The sequence below is a fragment of the Lissotriton helveticus genome, chromosome 11, assembly GCF_964261635.1.
Source record: "Lissotriton helveticus chromosome 11, aLisHel1.1, whole genome shotgun sequence".
Lineage (NCBI taxonomy): Eukaryota > Metazoa > Chordata > Amphibia > Caudata > Salamandridae > Lissotriton > Lissotriton helveticus.
The window spans coordinates 556,050,445-556,069,647 of NC_136072.1; the positions used below are offsets into that span (position 1 = coordinate 556,050,445).

The 19,203-nt window shown below is 44.4% G+C and overlaps 1 protein-coding gene across 2 annotated transcripts in view; it reads right to left on the reverse strand.

Moving 5' to 3' along the window:
• The window catches only part of FGFR1 (fibroblast growth factor receptor 1), a 164,524-nt gene that overhangs the window by 134,017 nt on the left and 11,304 nt on the right, over positions 1-19,203 (reverse strand). For both annotated transcript variants that reach the window (XM_078666317.1, XM_078666318.1), the window contains exon 2: positions 13,286-13,461. In XM_078666317.1, the coding sequence (XP_078522443.1) occupies positions 13,286-13,376 (91 nt within the window). In that variant the 5' untranslated portion in view covers positions 13,377-13,461. The remainder of the gene's footprint in view (positions 1-13,285; positions 13,462-19,203) is intronic.

Sequence of the window (19,203 nt, forward strand, 5' to 3'; positions counted from 1 at the left end):
ACTCAAAAGAGCCTTCGGGTTACTGAGACGCAACTACTGCAGTGCTGGATACAAGGGCTCGACTCGGTTCAAACTTAACGAAATTATCTCATATCACACCAGCCCTCAAAGAAGTGCACTGGCTTCCGGGGGCCAATAGTCCAAACATCTTGACACCATTTCAAAGCCTGTTAGATGAAGCACAATTTTCAGCCTGCCTTCCCGAAATACAGCTCTGAAATGCAATCTAGGGTCCAATAATGTAAATTTCTGGCTGATACCGCATACCGTTTTCCCTGCAAGTACTGAAATGTCTACCTTCTTACCAGTTGTCTATCAGATGAAGATCAGATCAGAGATGTTCACCTAAAAAGCGATCCTTAACTTCAGACACGGTTATCAACTTGAGCGGGTGGAGCTATTAGTGATACCACAGGTGCAGTAGGACTAGGGTCCAGAGGCCCATGGTTGCCACGGAACCCTAATTATTGCGATATTTTACTACCGGCACAACAGCTAGGAGCCCATTTTCCTTCATGGCACTAGGGCCCATGGCACCCTTGCTACGCATGGGGAATTAATCACTAATAACTGCCCTCTGCCTATCCCCCCATGGCCATGAGTGCAAAAAATGGCACAAGACAGCACTTTACAAAACAAGCGCATAAAGATGCGATTCAGTGGTGAATACATGAGAATAACAAGCGAGTATGGTGGGAAGACTAGAGATGTAAAAGATTTTGCAAAAATCAATGGTCCAAGTCTGAATTTACTGACTGGTTGACAGCAGTTACGGATGTATTTTAAGAGATGCATCTTGGGGACAGTCTAGCATTTGCTGAAATTTACATCAATATAAATCTACTAAAATGATCTGCACCGTCACTTTCACTAAATGCCTCTCTGGTGACAAACAAAAATTTAAAGCGAAGGGCAGCTGTTGCGTCCAAAAACTGAAAATCTATTTTCAGTTGGGGAGAAAAACCTGTAGTTTACTGCCATGCCAAAGAGCAACGAGTGCAGAATAGGTAGAAGGTTTGTTCACTGGATGCAAACATACTTCATTCTCGAAGTTCTTCGAGACATAGGCTATGTGCAATGTTTATGCAACCAGGAATTGTAAAGGTTGCAGGCGGACCACAGAGGAAACTGTGCCAGAATATGACGCAGAGAGCTGGGCCCTCCCTACTCCAACAATCACTAGGGGAGCAGTGGAGTTCGCACACAGAGGGTAGACAAAACAAAATGGCCGCCCCCCACAGGTAGCAACAGAGCCCACACCCTTGGGGGGACCAATGACTCCATGTCACCTTTGAGGTGTGCTAGTGCTATTTGCTCAATGGAGACTTTGTTAAATAAAATCCCAAGACTAGGAAGCTGGTGTCAAGCGGTGAGAAGGAGTCATTGGGTTACCCTACACACAGCCAACAGACAGTGCTGCCAAAACGCTTCCTAGTTCTGTCCTGATGGGATGTAGGAGTGATCGAGGACAGCAAGCGCAGGCCTCTGAAAAGTAGTCACCAGGAAACACCACCAGTGTCAAGTCGGGCTCCACCAGGATAATGTGATCATGTAAATGGAAATAAACACAGAAGATTAATCTGATCATGGTCACCGGGACTTCCTATCGCCTTTCAATCTATAAAAAAACAACACAGGGAAACGCAGACTTCTGGGAAGATAAGAAAAGAACACGATACAAACAAGATGGCCGATAAAGTGTTCGCGTTACACCCAAGGAGTCAAGACTTCAGAAGGCTTGATAGTGATTTGCGGGGATATTCTCTTGCTACGTTCAACGGAATTAAAAGATATGGGGTGAGGTGGGGGGGAGCTCGAAGATCAGCAGTTTTCGTCTCCATTCCGCAGTCTTGTTACAAGGCTTTACAAGGCTGGGCCTTCGGGCAAATGTTTTTGTTTTGGTCAAGAGATGCAATAACCTCTCGTCGAAATGCCAGCAATGCGACCCCTCCCCCCGCTCCGCGGACGGACTGCAAGTTACACACACTGCCCCAGCTGCTGGAGTGATCTTTGACCCCTCTGTAGACATAATTGGTGTGATAATGGCCCCTCGACTCCCTCCCCCCTTGAGCTCAGCCATTAATCACATCCCAGACACAAAGCATCACTCACTACTTCCTGTTTAAGTCCCCGCAGAGCCCTGCGGGGAATGGGCCTACCCCGACACCCCCGCCTCCACAGAGCCCTCTACCTGCCTGTGGCCGCAAAACAGCAGCGCCGCCTTCCTAAACGTCAATACCACTGTAATACCACCCCCGCCATAGGTCCGCATTAACATACAAATAATATTCAGCGGGTCGCTCCGGTTAGGGCAAGATTTTTTACGGTCTTATTTTGAATTAAAAAAAATGCTCAACAAATACTTTAAACAGCTTTAGATAGGTCGATAGATTACTACACCAGCTGCAAAGGCTACTGTGCACATCACAGGTCACTAAATATTCCAATACGATCTGTATTACCACAACCAGCCAAAAAGTCAGTATTGAAGTTTGGGTTACAGAAAGCGGCGCACAAATGATACTAATTTTGCAGTTTTCTTTCCAACGGGCACAACTCGGCCGTTTATCCTTCGGAGGTCGATACTGTGAATACCGTTAAGACAGACTAGGACCATACAGCTCCTCAGCATTTCGAGACGTGCCACCCCTTGACATAGATGGCGTACACCACTAAAGCTCACACGTAACTCCTACTAATTTACTTCATCACAAAGACACTGGAGTAAACGCATGGAATGTGCTCAACGTCTCGTCGGGGTTGTAAGGGCTACATAGATACAATTGTAATTACTGCACGGTAGTTTTTACACTTGTCCATTCACGACGCAATGCTGGTTCTTATTTTTGCAGCTCGTTTCATTCGGACACACCCCGTTTGGAATTCATTAGATTGGTTAGAAAAATCCATGTAAACAAAACCATATAACAGAGACAACGTAGTAAGAAAAAAAAAAAAGAACCACAGGATTCCGTGTCTAAAGCGAAGATTCGACTTCGTGGTGCATCCTTAATGTACATGCACTTCCGCAACGTGCACCAAACGTTTTCACCTTTAATTGACAAAGGGGTTAAAGGGGGCACGGAAGGAATGGATTCGGCCTTCATTTCTTTCACTAAGCAGGTGGCGGGATTACGTCCTTTGTCACAACCAGAAGAGCCGATGCGCTTCCGATGAAGGCAGAACAAAGAGGCCCGGCCTGAAAAGGGCCCATGCTGCTGGAGAAATAGCACCGAATCCTTAACAAACAAGGCCTGGGCACGAATCACGCATGCGTGGTTTGTTCCTAAGGCAGGCCTGGAAGGCCCGGAAGTCAACTGGAAGCTATGAGTCGAATAAAGAAAGAGCCCCCCCCTGGAGATGCACACGGGATAATCAAAGGGGCCCACGGGGGTTTGTTAGCCCTAAGGGCACCACTCAGTGGTTTCAGCGATTGGAACCAGAGACTACAGACTCCGATCTAAAGTATAAACATAATCTGTACATAAAGTCGTGGTAAAAGAAAACAGAGATCGTCAATAGGCGTTAAAAAAGATCGTGGCTTAGATGCGGTTACATGGGAAATTCAAGGAAACGAGCTGGCAATGCCTCTTCATTACGTTTCAACTCTTACCCTGACCCCACAACTTGAACCATAACTCGAACCCACTCTTTGCCCTAATAACATTACACCGGCCCTCACTCGAGCCCAAACCCCATCGCTCCACCAAACGTATGCACGCTAATCCTGAATTTTACATTAACCCCACGCCGTAACCTAGTCATTACACTTAACCAGCCCTTATTGTAACCCCAACCGTTACCAAAACAATACCCCTGAACCTAATCCTTGGCCATATCCCCCCGAGTTGTAGCAAGCAAAAGCAAGCGTAACACTTTCCCTACTTTTTTTTTTTTTAAGATGCAGCCAACCTGTAAAAGAAGTTAGTAGCCGACTATATATTAAGATTTTTTTTACAGAATAGAATACCTGAAACAGAAATACTTCGGCACACTGTTGTACTGCTCAGCCGGTGCACTAATCCTCTGTGCTATAATACTGTGCAATGCAGAAAACACCGAGAGGGTGCACTGGGTATTAGTTCCATTGGTGCAGTGGCACCGGGGCTCAGAAGCTAGGGGGCCCACTGAGCCCTGATTATTGCTGAATTGTACAATTCAAACAACAGCTGGGCCCATTTCCTCCCGCTAGGGCCCATGACACACTGGCTGCACTAGAAACAAAACAGAGGCTAGACCCTCATCAAGGGAGTGAGTGATATACGAGGAGAGTCCGCACTGGCTGGCCCTGGTTGATGGGCCTCACACACCCATGCCCAAAGGCTGCTTGCACCACCCTGGCAGCTGTTCTCCATACCACAACAAGGCCTCTGCTGCAGCTGGACAGCGGTGGCTGGGAAGAAAAGCGCAAAGACAACTTTCCTAATGGTCAAAGTAGTAAATGATCTATTTATCTCACTTTTGCCCACCCTTCCAATATTTACTACGGTTGACTGCGCATTCAGGGCCATAGTATAATTAGTGAGACTCTGGGGTCTCAAATTTCCCAAGAAAAAAAAGTAGTGGGCTGCAGGATGAATGGGCAAGAATACCAAGATTTGGGATGGACTGTTCTCATGAGGACCTGGGTCAGGACCAATTTGCATCAGCTGGGCCTTTGCGGCTGATTTTAGAGTTTGGCGGACAGGTACTCCACTGCAATGGAGTACCCGGTCTGCCAGACTCAAGGCCCACCCACCCTATTTTAATTGGGGTAGACCACAAGTTTTGCACAGAGGGAGTAGAATTTACTCTGTTGATGTAAAACGTCCTCAGACGGCCCGACAAAGTAGGCGTCATTGGAAGTAAGCTATCAGACTGTCCGCCCTATTTAGAGTGGACAATCAGATCGCATTCTTTCCATTGTAAATCTGCCAGGTATTTCCTGTCAGAAAAAAAGTAAAAAGAAAAATGAACAACCCTTCCCTCACACCATGGGAGAAATCTCCCATAGTGTGGAGATCTTTATTTATTTATTTTTAATACAAGCTGCCACTTTGAAAGTTTGTATTTGAAAAATAAAAAACCTTTGGAAAAAGTTTGACAGCCAGCCGTCATGTTTAACAGAGTCGTCCATCAGTTTTTACTGCATTGACAGAACTGCCACGACGCCGCAACTAATCATTGAGGTCAACATTAAAAACCAGGAAACTACATTAAAAGTGGGAGTTATGTAATCATTCCACCACCCCCTCCCAATAACCAATTAAGGAGCATTCGTTCTAACAGAAAAGGAAAAAAAAGACAATATTTTCTGCCAAATTTAGTTTCATACTTAGGCATAACCAGGTTGGCATTAATAAAGTCATCATTAACAATAGCATTTAAAATGGAAGCTTGCGGTCGAGAAAAGAGGTGGCTCGAGCCAGAAAATTAACTGGGAGAGCTGAGTCAAGGGTCTGGCTTGGCGAGCCATAACGAGTCAAGTCAACAATATCTTTGGCAAGAAAAGCGCGCAACAGAGTGCATGTAAATATAATATAAAGACTGTTCAAAGTTTAAAAAGTGTATTTTTTTTAACACACTGAAGTGTTTCACTTTAGATTATTCGATTGTGTCACTGCATTGAGAGGTGTGCATTAGAAACTGATAGTTTCTGTAGAAACAGTCCATGGTCCACCACTCTGATATTAATGTACAAGTGGCATATCGAATCTCATGCATGCTTTTTATGTGGGCCAGGTGGTTGTTAATAGTGGAGCAAATTAAAGTCTATTAAAACATATAAGAGAAGTTTTAGTATAGCACACATCCTGAACTGATGCACTTCAAGGAGCTCTCAGAAGTGTTGACAAAGGAAAAAAAGCCTGTGAAATAAGGTAATTGCCTAGGACCACACAATATGGTCAAGCAGGGATGCAGAGATCCTCCTGTCTTCTAGCATTTGCTGACCCTTTAGGCCCAGCAAAGATCCACATTTCCAATGTCCTCCCAGTAGAAAGGATGAAAGTCTATCTGGGTGGTCTGCACACCTTAAACCGGTGATTTGGTGTTCCTCAGCAACAAGTAAACACTTTACAAAACATCGAAATGACCCAGTAGCACAAATTACAGCCCTTTATCATTATACTCTGTAGTCAACACCACAGGCGCTGCAGGAGGCCAGACCCAGATCAGATATTCAGGATATCCACACAAGATACTTTTACACACAATGAATCCCTGAAAATCTGGCAGAGATCAGGGAGAACTCAGAACCCCCTGCTATAACCACCTCTCTTTAATTCTACACCACAGTTTCCGAGCATCACATGTCTATGACAATACTCAACAGAAGAGGAGTCATACCCAAACAAATGCACATTTTCAGTTGCCACGAATTTGGCACCCCACCCTTAAGTTATAGGCTATCAAGTGTATGCAAGAAAAAATACTCAAATAGCGCATTTAACAAAGTGCACAATTCCACCCCCACCCAATGTTATAGGTATCATGGTCGCAGCCCACTTCCCCTCACCCATCGGGAAACCCTTACTTCTGCTGGACAGAAACTGCTCAGAGGAGACGTAATAACATAGCTTCCACACACGCTGTGGCCCAAAGACCTGGCATTTCATTGTAATAAAGATAATTGCATCCATTTTAAAAAGGGGGAGCTCAGATCATTGAAAGAGTTCAGCCATGTGCTTCTTCACTCCGTTCATAGAGAGCAGAGCCTTATACTAAGCGGGAACAAGCCGCAGGGGGTGGAGGTGCAAAGCTCGGATGTAAAACCGCAACTCGTGATGGAAGCCAGAATCCAGCTACAAGACCCCGCATCTAAAAACGTGTAGTAAAAGGGTAAAAGTCAGAGCAAGACGCAAGAGCCATGGGGATGGGAACATGCCGCCTGCAGTGCCATGGTAACCTTACAGCAAGAATAATCCAATTACACTTGGAGGGAAAGTGACCAGCTGCACGTAAGCCTTCCACCGAAGCCTTAATGAGGACCGATAGCACAGAGCCACCTCGCAGCCTCTCGCGCTTATCCGGCGCGTGCACAACCGTCAAGTGCGCGAGAGCTACGCATCCAGATATCACAGAGCCACCTCGCAGCCTATCGCGCTTATCCGGCGCGTGCACAACCGTCAAGGGCGCGAGCCGCGAGGGCTGCGCATACCGATATCACAGAGCCTCTCGCGCTTATCCGGCGCGTGCACAACCGTCAAGGGCGCGAGAGCTGCACATCCTGCAAGCGGTCATTGGTCGATGAAGACCCTGGGACCTTCACGAGACAGAAACGTCTACCGTTGGCAGCGACATTACATGCAAGGATGTGATATACATATGTCCTCAAAATACACTGATTAGACCTCAGCTTGAAGGACACGTTCACTAGAGGGAAATTATATCACCCATAGTACATCCTTGGGAATATGGAAACAGCTTCTAAATGTACTATGAACTTCCTAGCAGTAAAACGCAGCACAAGGGAGCAGAGATTGCATTCTTCAAACACCATAGAACTAAATTATACGATTTTAGCAAGTGTCCCACATGAAATCATCTGCATTTTCAATTTACCACCAGATGTTAGCCCTACAGACAGAGCTACACATAATAAAAACATACAACCTGGTACAGTCCAATGTAAAAAGTAAAAACAAAACCAAAAACTCACAGATGCTCTATTAGTAGAATATAAATTTACGTTTTTTCCTGGACTCATCGTGCTAGGTTCCCTGATACCGAAGACCTTGCACTGCAAAGCGAGACCAACACAAGTGGCAACATTTAGCTATCCTAATCCAGACTGCACAAGGAAGCGTGACCAATATTTGCTATGCAAACACTTATTATTTGACCACAGCACGTGTGCCCACCTATCTGGGTCTATTATTTTGCTTCTGTGACCAGAATGCAATGCTGGGCCATTAATCCAAGTATTTTTGTATTCAAAAGATTCAAAAGAATATTAGCATTCGTATAAAAGATTTTGTGTATATATATATATATATATATATATATATATATATATATATATATATATATATTACACCAAAGTCAGGGCCACTGGAATTATGCGGTTGTGCAGCCATGACGATTTTTTTTTAAAATAACTTTATTTTGACAAAACAAAAAGGTAAGCAGTAAAAATCAGCAAGTTAGTTAAACATCAGGTACATTACAGATGTTCATTACAGTGAATGCGTCAGTCCAAAGTAGTTCCATCATTATTGTATCTCACCCTCAGCATCCAGTGGATCCTGTGCCCCCTACTTCCTACGTAATTTGATTGTGGGGGACAAACATAGTTCGCCCGATAGTTCCAAGCCGCCCACTTATGGTCCCATTTTTTTGAGCATCTACTGTAGCCATGAGCATTTTTGCTTAATTATAGATTTGCCGCATTTGCCACATAATCCATCATCTGCTGCATAATCTGCATTCTTTAACAAAAAAAATTAAAAAACCTTTTGTTTCTAACCTCAAATGGTTCAAAAGTTACTAAAAACACAGCAGCACTTGATACCACACTGTGGAAGGCCATTGCAAAGGTTGACTGATCACCTTTCTGTTGCTTATTGCCATATGCCAGTATTAAACTGGTACTAATGAGGTCCACCCAATGACCAGACAGTGTTGACAAGTGTAAAAAGTACCAAATAATGAAGCAATGCTATTAAAAAATGTGCAACGTTATGCCATACAATTTGCATTTTTCTCACCATATAATTTACTCGACCCTGTTGCATAATTTGGCCCTCTCCCCACGCATAATTCCAGTGGCCCTGACCATAGTACAATAAGTCATTATCTGTTTTTGATGGTTTTATCTAGTGGTATGGTTGACTGTACAGTGAATGAACAGCTAGGACGAAGACAGGAGACTACATATACTGATGACTCTATAAAAAACATATTCAGAGGGAGGCGGGGTGACAGCAAAGGAGGGGGGGTCCTCAACCTTCCAGGAGTTCAGGTTAGAGGAGATGTTCTTTGGTGGCGGCCTTCAACAAGTGGAGTCATGGAGTGAAGTGATAGCTCCAAGTTGAGCTGCGCCAGTGAAATGGGCCCATCAAGCTGATGGATCGGAATCTGCTGGAAAGGGCGTATGGAGGCTCAAGAGGGACAATGAGGGCCTGTTTGAGTGAGCATGTACTGGTGCACAGAAGTAGCAGGTGAGCAGTTGGTCTAAGTAGGAAGGAGGGGGTGCATCAGACCACTCTGAAGACCAGAATCAGAAGTTTGAACAGAGTCATGTTGTTGACAGATAGCCACTCCACCTGGATCCAATGACATATAAAAGGTAGTCTGTGAGAGGTTGAAGAGAATACATGCGGCAACATTTATTACTTTGTCCAGAGTGGAAAAAAGAGTAGTAGGCCAACTAAGAATGTGTTACAAACTTACACGGAACTAAAGTGTTGAGTAAAGATTCAGTTCCATGGAAGAGGAGGAGAGACTATTTTTTTGCATACATTTAACACCTGCATCATGGTAATAAAATAATAATACACATAAATCAAGCCAGAGGAGTCAAATAGCATGGCAACGTTTCTGAAGCAAGGGATATGAAGTGTCAGTATAAGGAAGGGACAGGACCAGGCTAGGGAATCTGAGAGGTGCAGAGGAAAAGATCCCTGCATTAGAGATCCGACAGCCATTCAGCGATGATTGAAAATTTCCAGCATCACCGTCTAAGGCGATATCAAAAGCCAAATGAGAAGAATTTGTCACAACGAGAGGTAGTGTGGAGACAAGAAGTGGGCATAGGACTGAACCTAGGGGTGACACGGACAGAGAGGCCAGCTGACTGGGCGAGTGGAGGATTACAGTAGGGGTTACTCCATGTATGCCACATAAAGCTAAGCTCTTTTGTTTCTTCTGCTCAAAGTATTAATATATTTGTTTCTTATAAAATGGCAATACTAGACTTGATAAAAGACAACATGGACTGGTCAGCTTTCTTAAGAGTTGTAACCAGAAAGGAAATCGTTTCTTATATAGTATAACATGGACAAATCAAGACAGAAATTACCCACATTCTGGTCTTAAAAAAAATATATATATGTACAATCACATCAGTAAGACTAAAATTACAAGGGCTTCATTTTATATTTTGCCCATCGAATTTTCCACTTCCCCTTAATGAACAGAAGGCCAACAAGGTCTATGCCAAGAATAACCCCTGTAGAACCCTTTAACTGGTCAACTGGAATCTGCAACTGGAAATAATGAGACCACGCAGTTTCGAGTTTAGTATGAGGGTCATTGCTTTTAGTGTATTGCCTCTACAGACAAAACAAGTTTGTAAATTCAAAGGCAGCGGGCAGATAAACCTAATCTCGGAAAGAAAACTTTATTCTTTCTAATCAAAATGAATGTGCAACTGGTCTGGTCTAATTGCCAGACATCAATCTGCTCGTATGTTTGCATCTACCAAGTTTATTTTCATAAATAGACGCTTCCTGTGAATTGTAATCTGTTAATTTCACCAAAACAAGGAAGTGGTGAGAACTGAAGCTGGGCGCCATCTTGAAGTGTTTAACTGATGGCCTATGAGTAATATGACATCACATTCACTAAAGATCAATGGTGGCTGGAGAAGGCCGTAGCAGCAGATGAGGCCACTAACCTTAGGGGGAGAGGAGTCCATTTAAAAAGCAATTCATGAAGAAAGCCCCTGCAACTTTAGCTGGAGGGACAATCGACCCCACATCAAAAACAAGGGCTCTACGCAAGATGGCCTCAGTCTAGGACAACTGCATCAAATGAAACATTTAAATGTGAACTTTGAAGGCACAAAAAAACGTTTTCAGTTTCAGTGTGGGAGTTATTATTTTCTAAACAGTCCTACGTAGTGATCGCAACCTGTTGAAGAACAGGGTTTGACAAACACTACATAATTCAGGATTTTACTAATATTAAAGAACAGAGGGTGGTGGTAAAAGCAGAGTTCGCTTTCATCCTAAGGCGTCTTTGCTAATCTACACATCCTTCCGTTTGCTATCACGTTTCGAGAGTCTCCCTCTTTTGGAAAAGGCGCGTTTCTTAAGTTTTCCGAAAATGAAAAACTAGATTGTGTTCATGCGAGCGCAGTGAGGAGATGGCTCCAACACAGAGATGGTGTCCAATGACTGCCTTAAACACAGCGCTCTTTTTACTCTCAAGAGAGAATCCCTCTTCAGGCAATGTGCTCTAAAAGACAGAAAGCCCACACTGGTAACATTAGCATACGATTACGCAGATAACCTAGATTTTTAAAAATATATTTTTTTAAACAAAACACTCAGGATTTCACCAACTCAGATGAACAAGGCAAAGCAGTTTTCTGCACTTTTGCCACTCTGGCGAACACAGTGGATTTGCACATACATGTTTACATAGATAGTTGCTGTACACCTGTGAATATTACTGGTCAACAACAAGAAAACTGCATCTCTGGCCCACAACACACCAAGGACTAAAAGGCAGATGTAAGCTTATTGTCCTCCATGAACAACACATCACACTCATTTCGCTGTTGCTGGCCTGCCAACTCTTCAGAGCAGCTTAAGCGGAAGGATGACGTCAACGTATGTTTGGGGGAGGGTAAGGGGGTCTGCCACCTCACCTCTTGCTTCCAGCTGATCATGGCCAGTTCACAAGGCGATGATCCAAAATGGTCAAAATGGCTGGCGCATAGTCACTGTTCTAGCCTTCCTTTATTTGTAATGTGCAAATATAAGTAGCCTTTCCATATGGCATGGATTATGCAACAACACAAAAATACCACTATAATGACTCGTCAACCAACATCGCAAAAATTTGTGATGGGGAGGGGGGGGGGGGGGTATTCCAAGATAGGCTAACTATGCCACGCATCAAATAACCATCTTAAGACCTTAATTCATGTGCATTAATGAAATCACCACAACAGGCGTTAACAAAATTAAAACAAAGGGTCAAAATGGCCTCCACATTAGATGTAGCAGCGGGTCTCTTGATTAGTTTCTACAGTAGCTGACAGGACGAGCTTATAAAGCCTGTTTTACTCCTGGACTGGAGCGCCCACATTGGCATTGGAGGTCCACTTAAAGCAGGGCCATTACAGTCAAACTTCCATCACCACCCAAAAACAGCCCCCAAGATAGTTGCTGATTGAGCACATTCCCTGTTGTTGAACTAGGCCGGGTTAGACTTTAAAAAAAAAAAAGAAGGATGGCCGCCAGCTGAAAACTACATTCGCTTGAGGATATGGCAAATGAGCAAACCCAACATTATTAATAAATAGAGGGAAAATGCTGCATTCATTTTTTTAACTCTGGGTGTATGCCATCAGTCTGGTTTTATAAATCTTTGGGCAGGGGCCACTGTGCAAATCCGCAGATGGTAGGGATTAGGTGCTTATGTAAAACGGTGAAGGTACGTACATATTATTCGTTACAGTAATATTGGAAATGGAGCTTGAGTGCCAATATTCCGAATTGCATAGAGGTACAAAGGACCAAGATACGTTATATATGCTCATTTCTGTTTAAAATAATCCAGTTTCAGTAGTAAAATAATCCAAAGCATGCAGAACATTTTAACACGTACGGTAAGGGAGGCACGCAATGGCAGAACCAGCTTTACGCCAGCACAGGGCAGTAAGAGCAAGAGTTAAAGATTAGGCAGATTCTTTTGTTGAAAAAAGTCATTTTTAACAGCACCAGGCGTCTGAAAATGTGCAAATGAAGATGCATTTTCAAAAGATCACTGCATAAAAAAAGTTGGATAAAATAGGTGTAGATGTGTATTTTCAACTTGTTTGGTGTAAAGAGTACGACCTGATGATGTGTGAACATGAAGACACTTCAAGTGAGGAGTTACCACCAGCTGGACTTCAAGCCAGGACCTTATTGGCCACCTTGGGCCAAAAAAACTCGAGTAACATTTTCACCATCTATTCATTGACTCGATTATGCTGAAACATTTACTAGTCAGTGTTTACACTGCACTCCAGACAAAATTGGCCCTATGCAACACACGGCTGTAATGCCATTATAACTCTATAATGTTGTATTGTGTTCCCTTTGGATAGAATATGTCAACCTTGAATCAATGCTATGATCTCTGTTCTCATGTACTGTAAAGCGCTCTGATACCCCGAGGTCGAGCCAGCGCTATGTAAAACTCTAAATAAATAAATAAATAAATAATTCTGCATGATATGTAGGGGCATGGGAAGTGTTTGATGCGAGCGAGTGTGTGCATTACAGTGTGGTGTTATGTGCTCATAATGTGTGAGGTTTGCTTGGCCCCTTTTTAGGTGGGCTTTCGCCTACAGGTGTCCTATGCTTACCTTGTTCGGGCAGTGTCGGCGCGGGCCGCGCAGCGGAGAGGGTGGCCATGACCAGCATGGCCCAAAACACGAGGTGCCTCCAGGACAACATCCCAGCTCCGCTACTACTGGCCACCAGCCGGGCAGTCCATGGGGAATCCAGTCTTAACCAACTAGAGCACAGCTGTTCCCTAAACCTTCCAAGAGGGGGAAAAAGAAAGCAATGATCAGTACAAAAGCAAGAAATACAGTAAACAACCAATAACAGAAGCCACACATAGAATAACAGAGACAAATAATAATACAGATATACCTACACAAATCACAGAGACCCCTATTAACACCTATGTGCACAGGACCCCCAAATAATATGAGACTGTCCTGTGCATAAAGACCACAGTAAATAAACAACACAGAGATCCAGAAGAAATCAATCACATTGAAGAAACCACAGTAAAACTTAAGAGACTCCAAATACCCGTGCAGAAAAAATACATTGTTAGTTGAACACACTTCAGAACCCATGCTTCAAGGCAAACCCCTTGCTTTGGCCACATAAGTGAAGTCTACAAACAAGCTCACCGCCTTTTGTCACATAACACGGACAACTTTGGGACACGAGTCACAAACGCAGTAACACGTACTAGAAGTAGTACTGCAAGAGAACTCTTTCATATATTCTTATTAGACTCTGAGAGTCAGCTCCTAAATTGTTCAACTCCCTGTTTTTAAAATTGATAATAATGACCGGGTTATCTTTTGTACTAGTTGTATATGAATAGCCCCAAAATATTCCTTTTTTAGATGTTTTAAGGTAAACTTACAAGAACATTTAAGAGTACAGAAAAATACTACAGAAGCACTCATTTACATACTGTTAATTGTTAATAGGCCCCTTGGGTATATGCTTAAAAGGCCACTTCTGGTCATGTGACCGGAACAATGCACAACATTACCGAGACAACAAGCTGTTCCACTCAAGCCGACGTTCAAGAGATTATGGAGGATTCAGAAAGATGCTTGCTTGCTTTGGAAATTGGATGGAAAATGGAGGAATGGGGTAATTCTCTTGCTTATCTGGTATTAATTTGTGCGAGCACAAATATAAATCTTGTTGTTACTACTAAGTTCAGGCAATAACAACAGAAAAGCACTTCTAACCTCACGGATCTGATTATATCAGAAGGACAGTGTAGGTGAAAGTAGGAGACGGTACTAAAACAGGGATCTACAGTGTTTATCTAGAACCATGGTGCCCCCGCCCAACCGTGGCCCCCTATTGTGAAGTATGGACAAATGCCACTGCACCCTTCCACCTCGAGCCCTAATATTACACTTCACCAAAGATGAAAGGGGAATCACCCCTACAACCACCACCAAGCCAAGGAGCAGAAAAAACATTAAAAGGGTCCAGCCAGTGGATGTTATTGAGTTATTAACCATATATCCGAGGCTCGAGGTATGACGACTTCAAAGAAAAAATGGGAGTCCCAATTCTGCTGGGTTCCATTACAGTCTATCACAAAGTGCAGGTATTAAAGTGCATATGCAAGAATAATAAACCCAACTGAAATACAAAAGGAAAAACATGTATCCCTTTTGACCCAATCTCCGCAGCTCTCTTATCAGGATGATAAAGGATGAGGTCGGAGTGTACACCAGGCAACAGTGGAAATCTATTTTGGACATTTTCTACCCCGGCCTAGTAAACCCCTCCCCGACAGTTTATGATCGGACAAAGCAACACTCCACTACAAATAAAAGAGCGATAAGAGAGCTGGACACAGGAAACTTGGCTGGCATCGCTGTGCAAAGTTCATTGGCTTCGAAAAGTACAGCCAGCACGCAGACGACAACACGAACCAGGCCATCCACCTTTTCCCTGGCGGGCTGGTGGTGGCAGTGGCTCCACAACCAGATAACCCACGAATAACCAAGCTCCAGTACAAATTCACGGAGTACTAGAGAGTGGATCTGGCTTTGGGGGGGCAGGCGACGGAAGGCCATTGGGCCAGGCAGTTGCTGCTGCCTTGAGCCAACACCGTACTGTCACCGGGCAGACGCTAGTGGAGCTTAGCTGTGACTAAGCCAGTGTGGCATGGGCCCTAGTACAAGAAAGGAAATGAGCCCCCTGGCTGCTGTTTAAACTGGGAAATACAGCAAAAGTTGAGGCCTAGTGGTACCCTCGGGCCTCTGGGTCGAGTGCTGCTGCACCAATGGCAGATTAAGGACAGGGGGGTGATGTGGAGGAATCGATAAAGAACTTTCAATAGGAAAAACATGAATTAGTTCCTACTTGCAGGTACATAAACCCAAATAATCATTTAACTGTTTTTTTTGGGGTTACATACCACCTCCATATCTAATTGAAGTCGTTTTTGAATTTTTTAATTCATTATCTGTTTAAACAACATATAAGACACAAAATCACAAAACACCACCACCAAGAGTGAAACCAATCATTTCTCATTCTTTCCTACCCATTCTCAAAACTAAATGGTTTCTACATATTTGGCAATCCATCAGGAGGTAGTCCAATGCACACAAGAGGGAGAAAGTCAACCCTCCAATACATTCGAAATGTGTGTCTCCAATTTCTTTATGGGTGTTCAAGGTCCATCTGACTCCTCGGTTCTGTGGGGTCAACACGTTTCGGCCCAGGTTTTTCCTATTGAAAGTTCTTTATTGATTCCTCCACATCAACCCCCTGTCCTTAATCTGATGTTTATGGCCCAGATGTAGGAGAAGAATTAGGGCAAACCCCATTGTTTTGTTTCGCTGCACCACTGACAGCTATGCCTCTGGAGCTTAGTCCGCCCTTGCATTCATCTGTTCTCCTCTGGCTGTAAGATTCGATCCGACAGTGTTGTTTTTGGATACTGAGGCTTGAGCCTCATTACTCCATATTCGCTTTGAAGTTTTGCAACTTGCATTTTTGTATTTCTTGTTGATCCGTGACACGTTGTCACAGGTGAACTGGTTCACAGGCTCAGTGCTGTGATGGGCCGTGAATAGCAGTCAAAAAAGTTAGCAGAAACGTCACCAAGGATTTCTTAATCAGTGGGTTTTCCTTTTAAGTATTTTGTAGAATTGCTCCTGGAGTTTGTGGAGAAAGTCATCAAGCATCTTAACGCGAAATGCTCTGCGCCGGCTCACTGGAAGCATTGCTCCCTCAGTAGATATTCAGAAAATAGCTGCCGATTAGTGGTTTCACTTATTGGTTTCACTTATTCGAAGTATGCTTCAGTTTTGTTTTGTTTTTTATGTTTGTGTTCCATTTCAAACCTATTCAGACTTCAACAGATGGAAGTATTCAGAAATGGAGGCTACACACTGGATGTACTTCAGTGGAAATTAACACCTGGGCAGGGTGGTGCATAGCATGGCACAGACTTCATTTCTGCAGCGCTTTTATCTGATGTTTTATCATGCCCCCATTTTTTTTTTTACTTTATCTGGCAACTATTTGGTAGCTTGGCTAGAACACGTCTGATGTGTTAGGTGCCAGTACAAACTTTAGTCAGAAGAGCAACACAAACTGATCAAATCGTGGTATGGGAGAGTGGCCCTGCCAGATGTCACGCATCAAGCGTTAAACAAACATTTCAGCGCTTGCCCCTACATGGCAGCCCTGAAATTCTATCAGACAATTCATAGCTCCTAGTCTTGCTCAGATCGCACGTGGCACTCTCAGAGGAGAGCTATTTAGCCTGCCGCCGGATGCAAGCCAGGCTGTCGTGGTAAGGGCGGTGCTGGGACTGGACAGGCGCTTCTCTACCTCACGAGTAGGCCTCATTCAGGTACACGAGCTTGTACCAAAGTCACAGCGCATGCGCCGCTCCCGGGCCCGGTGTACTGCGTTGGAGCAGAGGGAGCCGGGTATTCAAGAGCTCGGCTGAATCCAGCTGCTTTGTGCGGACCCGTGGGACACTGTTAAGTGTCCATGTCCCTGCCCTGACAAGCAGAGCACGATGTCACTCTCTGTACCGGCGACTCTCCTCAGACACCTCACAATCCGACAGAGTGCCGTCCACGTCACACATGCCGGGCCCACAGCTCTGCACAGGAGGCACACCGTGAGCCATGCGCAGGTGTCCCTCTCCCTTCCTCCGACAGCTCTCTGCTCTGACCGCGCAGCTCCGCACACGGCAGTTCAGAGACAGAGAGACGGCCCCGTCACACACGGCAGAGCCCTGGCGGGCGCGCTGTGCGTCACGCGGACAGGCTGGTGTATGAATGACGGAGAGCTCCAAAATTGTTTTTTTGTTTGAATAATTATTTTCAACTTCTTTGGCTGCGTGGTTTTTTTTTTTATATTTTGATGCACGTGACAGGCAGGGGTGCAAACGTCGTTTCACTGCAACTACGTGTCGCGCTGCGCTCCTAGAAACCTGCCCCTCCTGGACAAATGTATAGATGCGGCAGACAGACGTTTCTTGAACAGCTATAGCAGGTACTCGAAAAGAGAGCACGAGGGCTAGAGAGAATTAGAGAAAGTACCCCTGTGGGATGGAGAGGACAGAGCAGCGAGCTCATCTAAATGTGATGGAAGAAAGACTAAACAGGACTCCGGAGATCAGAAGAATTGGACCTGGACTTAAATATTAGAATTGGAAGAGCTCCTAGCATTGGAACACATTGGTTATTTATGTAAGTAACAATGGAACCGATATGATTGCTTTGCTTAGCTCATGATACAGTGTGTCACAAGACATGCAAAGATCACACTTATATGCCAGGCAAACATAATGCCACAAATACCCAAACTGGGCAACTATGGGAGTAGAAAGTTGAATAACTTTTTCTTTTTAAATCAGGAATATCCGGCCTGACAACATGCTCCCTGCCTACAAACACGAGGACTGCACAATAGGCAGGGCCACTGCAATTATGTGAATGTGCAGCAGCGACGATTTTTTGCATAATTATAGATTTGCGGCATTTGCCACACAATCCGCCACCTGTCGCAAAATCTGCATATTTTAGCACAAAAACATTTTTCTATCTCAAACGTTTTCAAAGTTACTAAAAATGCAACAGCTCCTTACAGGGGAAGGCCCTTAAAAACGGTTGACTAGTTAAATTATTTTTGCTTATTGCTATATTTGGGTGTTAAATTGATACTAGTGAGGTGCACTCAATGCTCCGGCAGTGTTAACAAGTTTGAAAATGACAAAATAATGAATTAATACCATCACAAAATGTGCCGCGTAATATGCCTATCCTCGCTGCATTTACTAAGCCATGCCCCCTAATTTGGCTTTCCTCTGCCGCATAGTTCCAGTGCCCCTGACAACAGGGCATTCTGGACAATGCCCGTCAGCCATGGTCTTCGGGAGGCCGGGCTAGGCACACTCAAACGTATGCTGGGCACAAGATTGCCTTGCGGCCTACAGTGCACAAACCTTGCCAGCCCTTCTGAGGCACCTGACTGGAAGTCTCAGGACTGCCCGGGTGGCTCCAGGCCTTCCTGTCACACGGCCTTTGTGGCGTGGGCCGTTCTGTTCCCAGATCTCGGCTGACAATGGCAGTAATGTCACAGAGCCCTCACCCGGGCTGGCACACCCCGTCCTCGCGAATTCTTTTGTCCCACATCTCTGCCGCGCACCCACTGCACGCTCATGTGGCATTTCTTTCCTCTGCCAGCCAGGCTCACACATCGGGTAACAAGCGCGCGTCCCGGCTTTCAATGAAGAACGAAGTCCATTAAGGAATTAACTGGAAACCACCCCGCCTCCCCACTAACAAGCGTCAAAAGTCAACTCGGAGATTACATTCCACAGAGGGCAGGCACTCGCAGCATTCAGCAGACGAGAGTGTCATAAAAGGATAATGGTAATAGCAAGGCAAAAATCATTATTGAAAAAATCATTATGGAACTAAAAAGAAATTGAACAAAACTTTGAATACCCACACACCTTTGCTGAAAGGGCCAGACG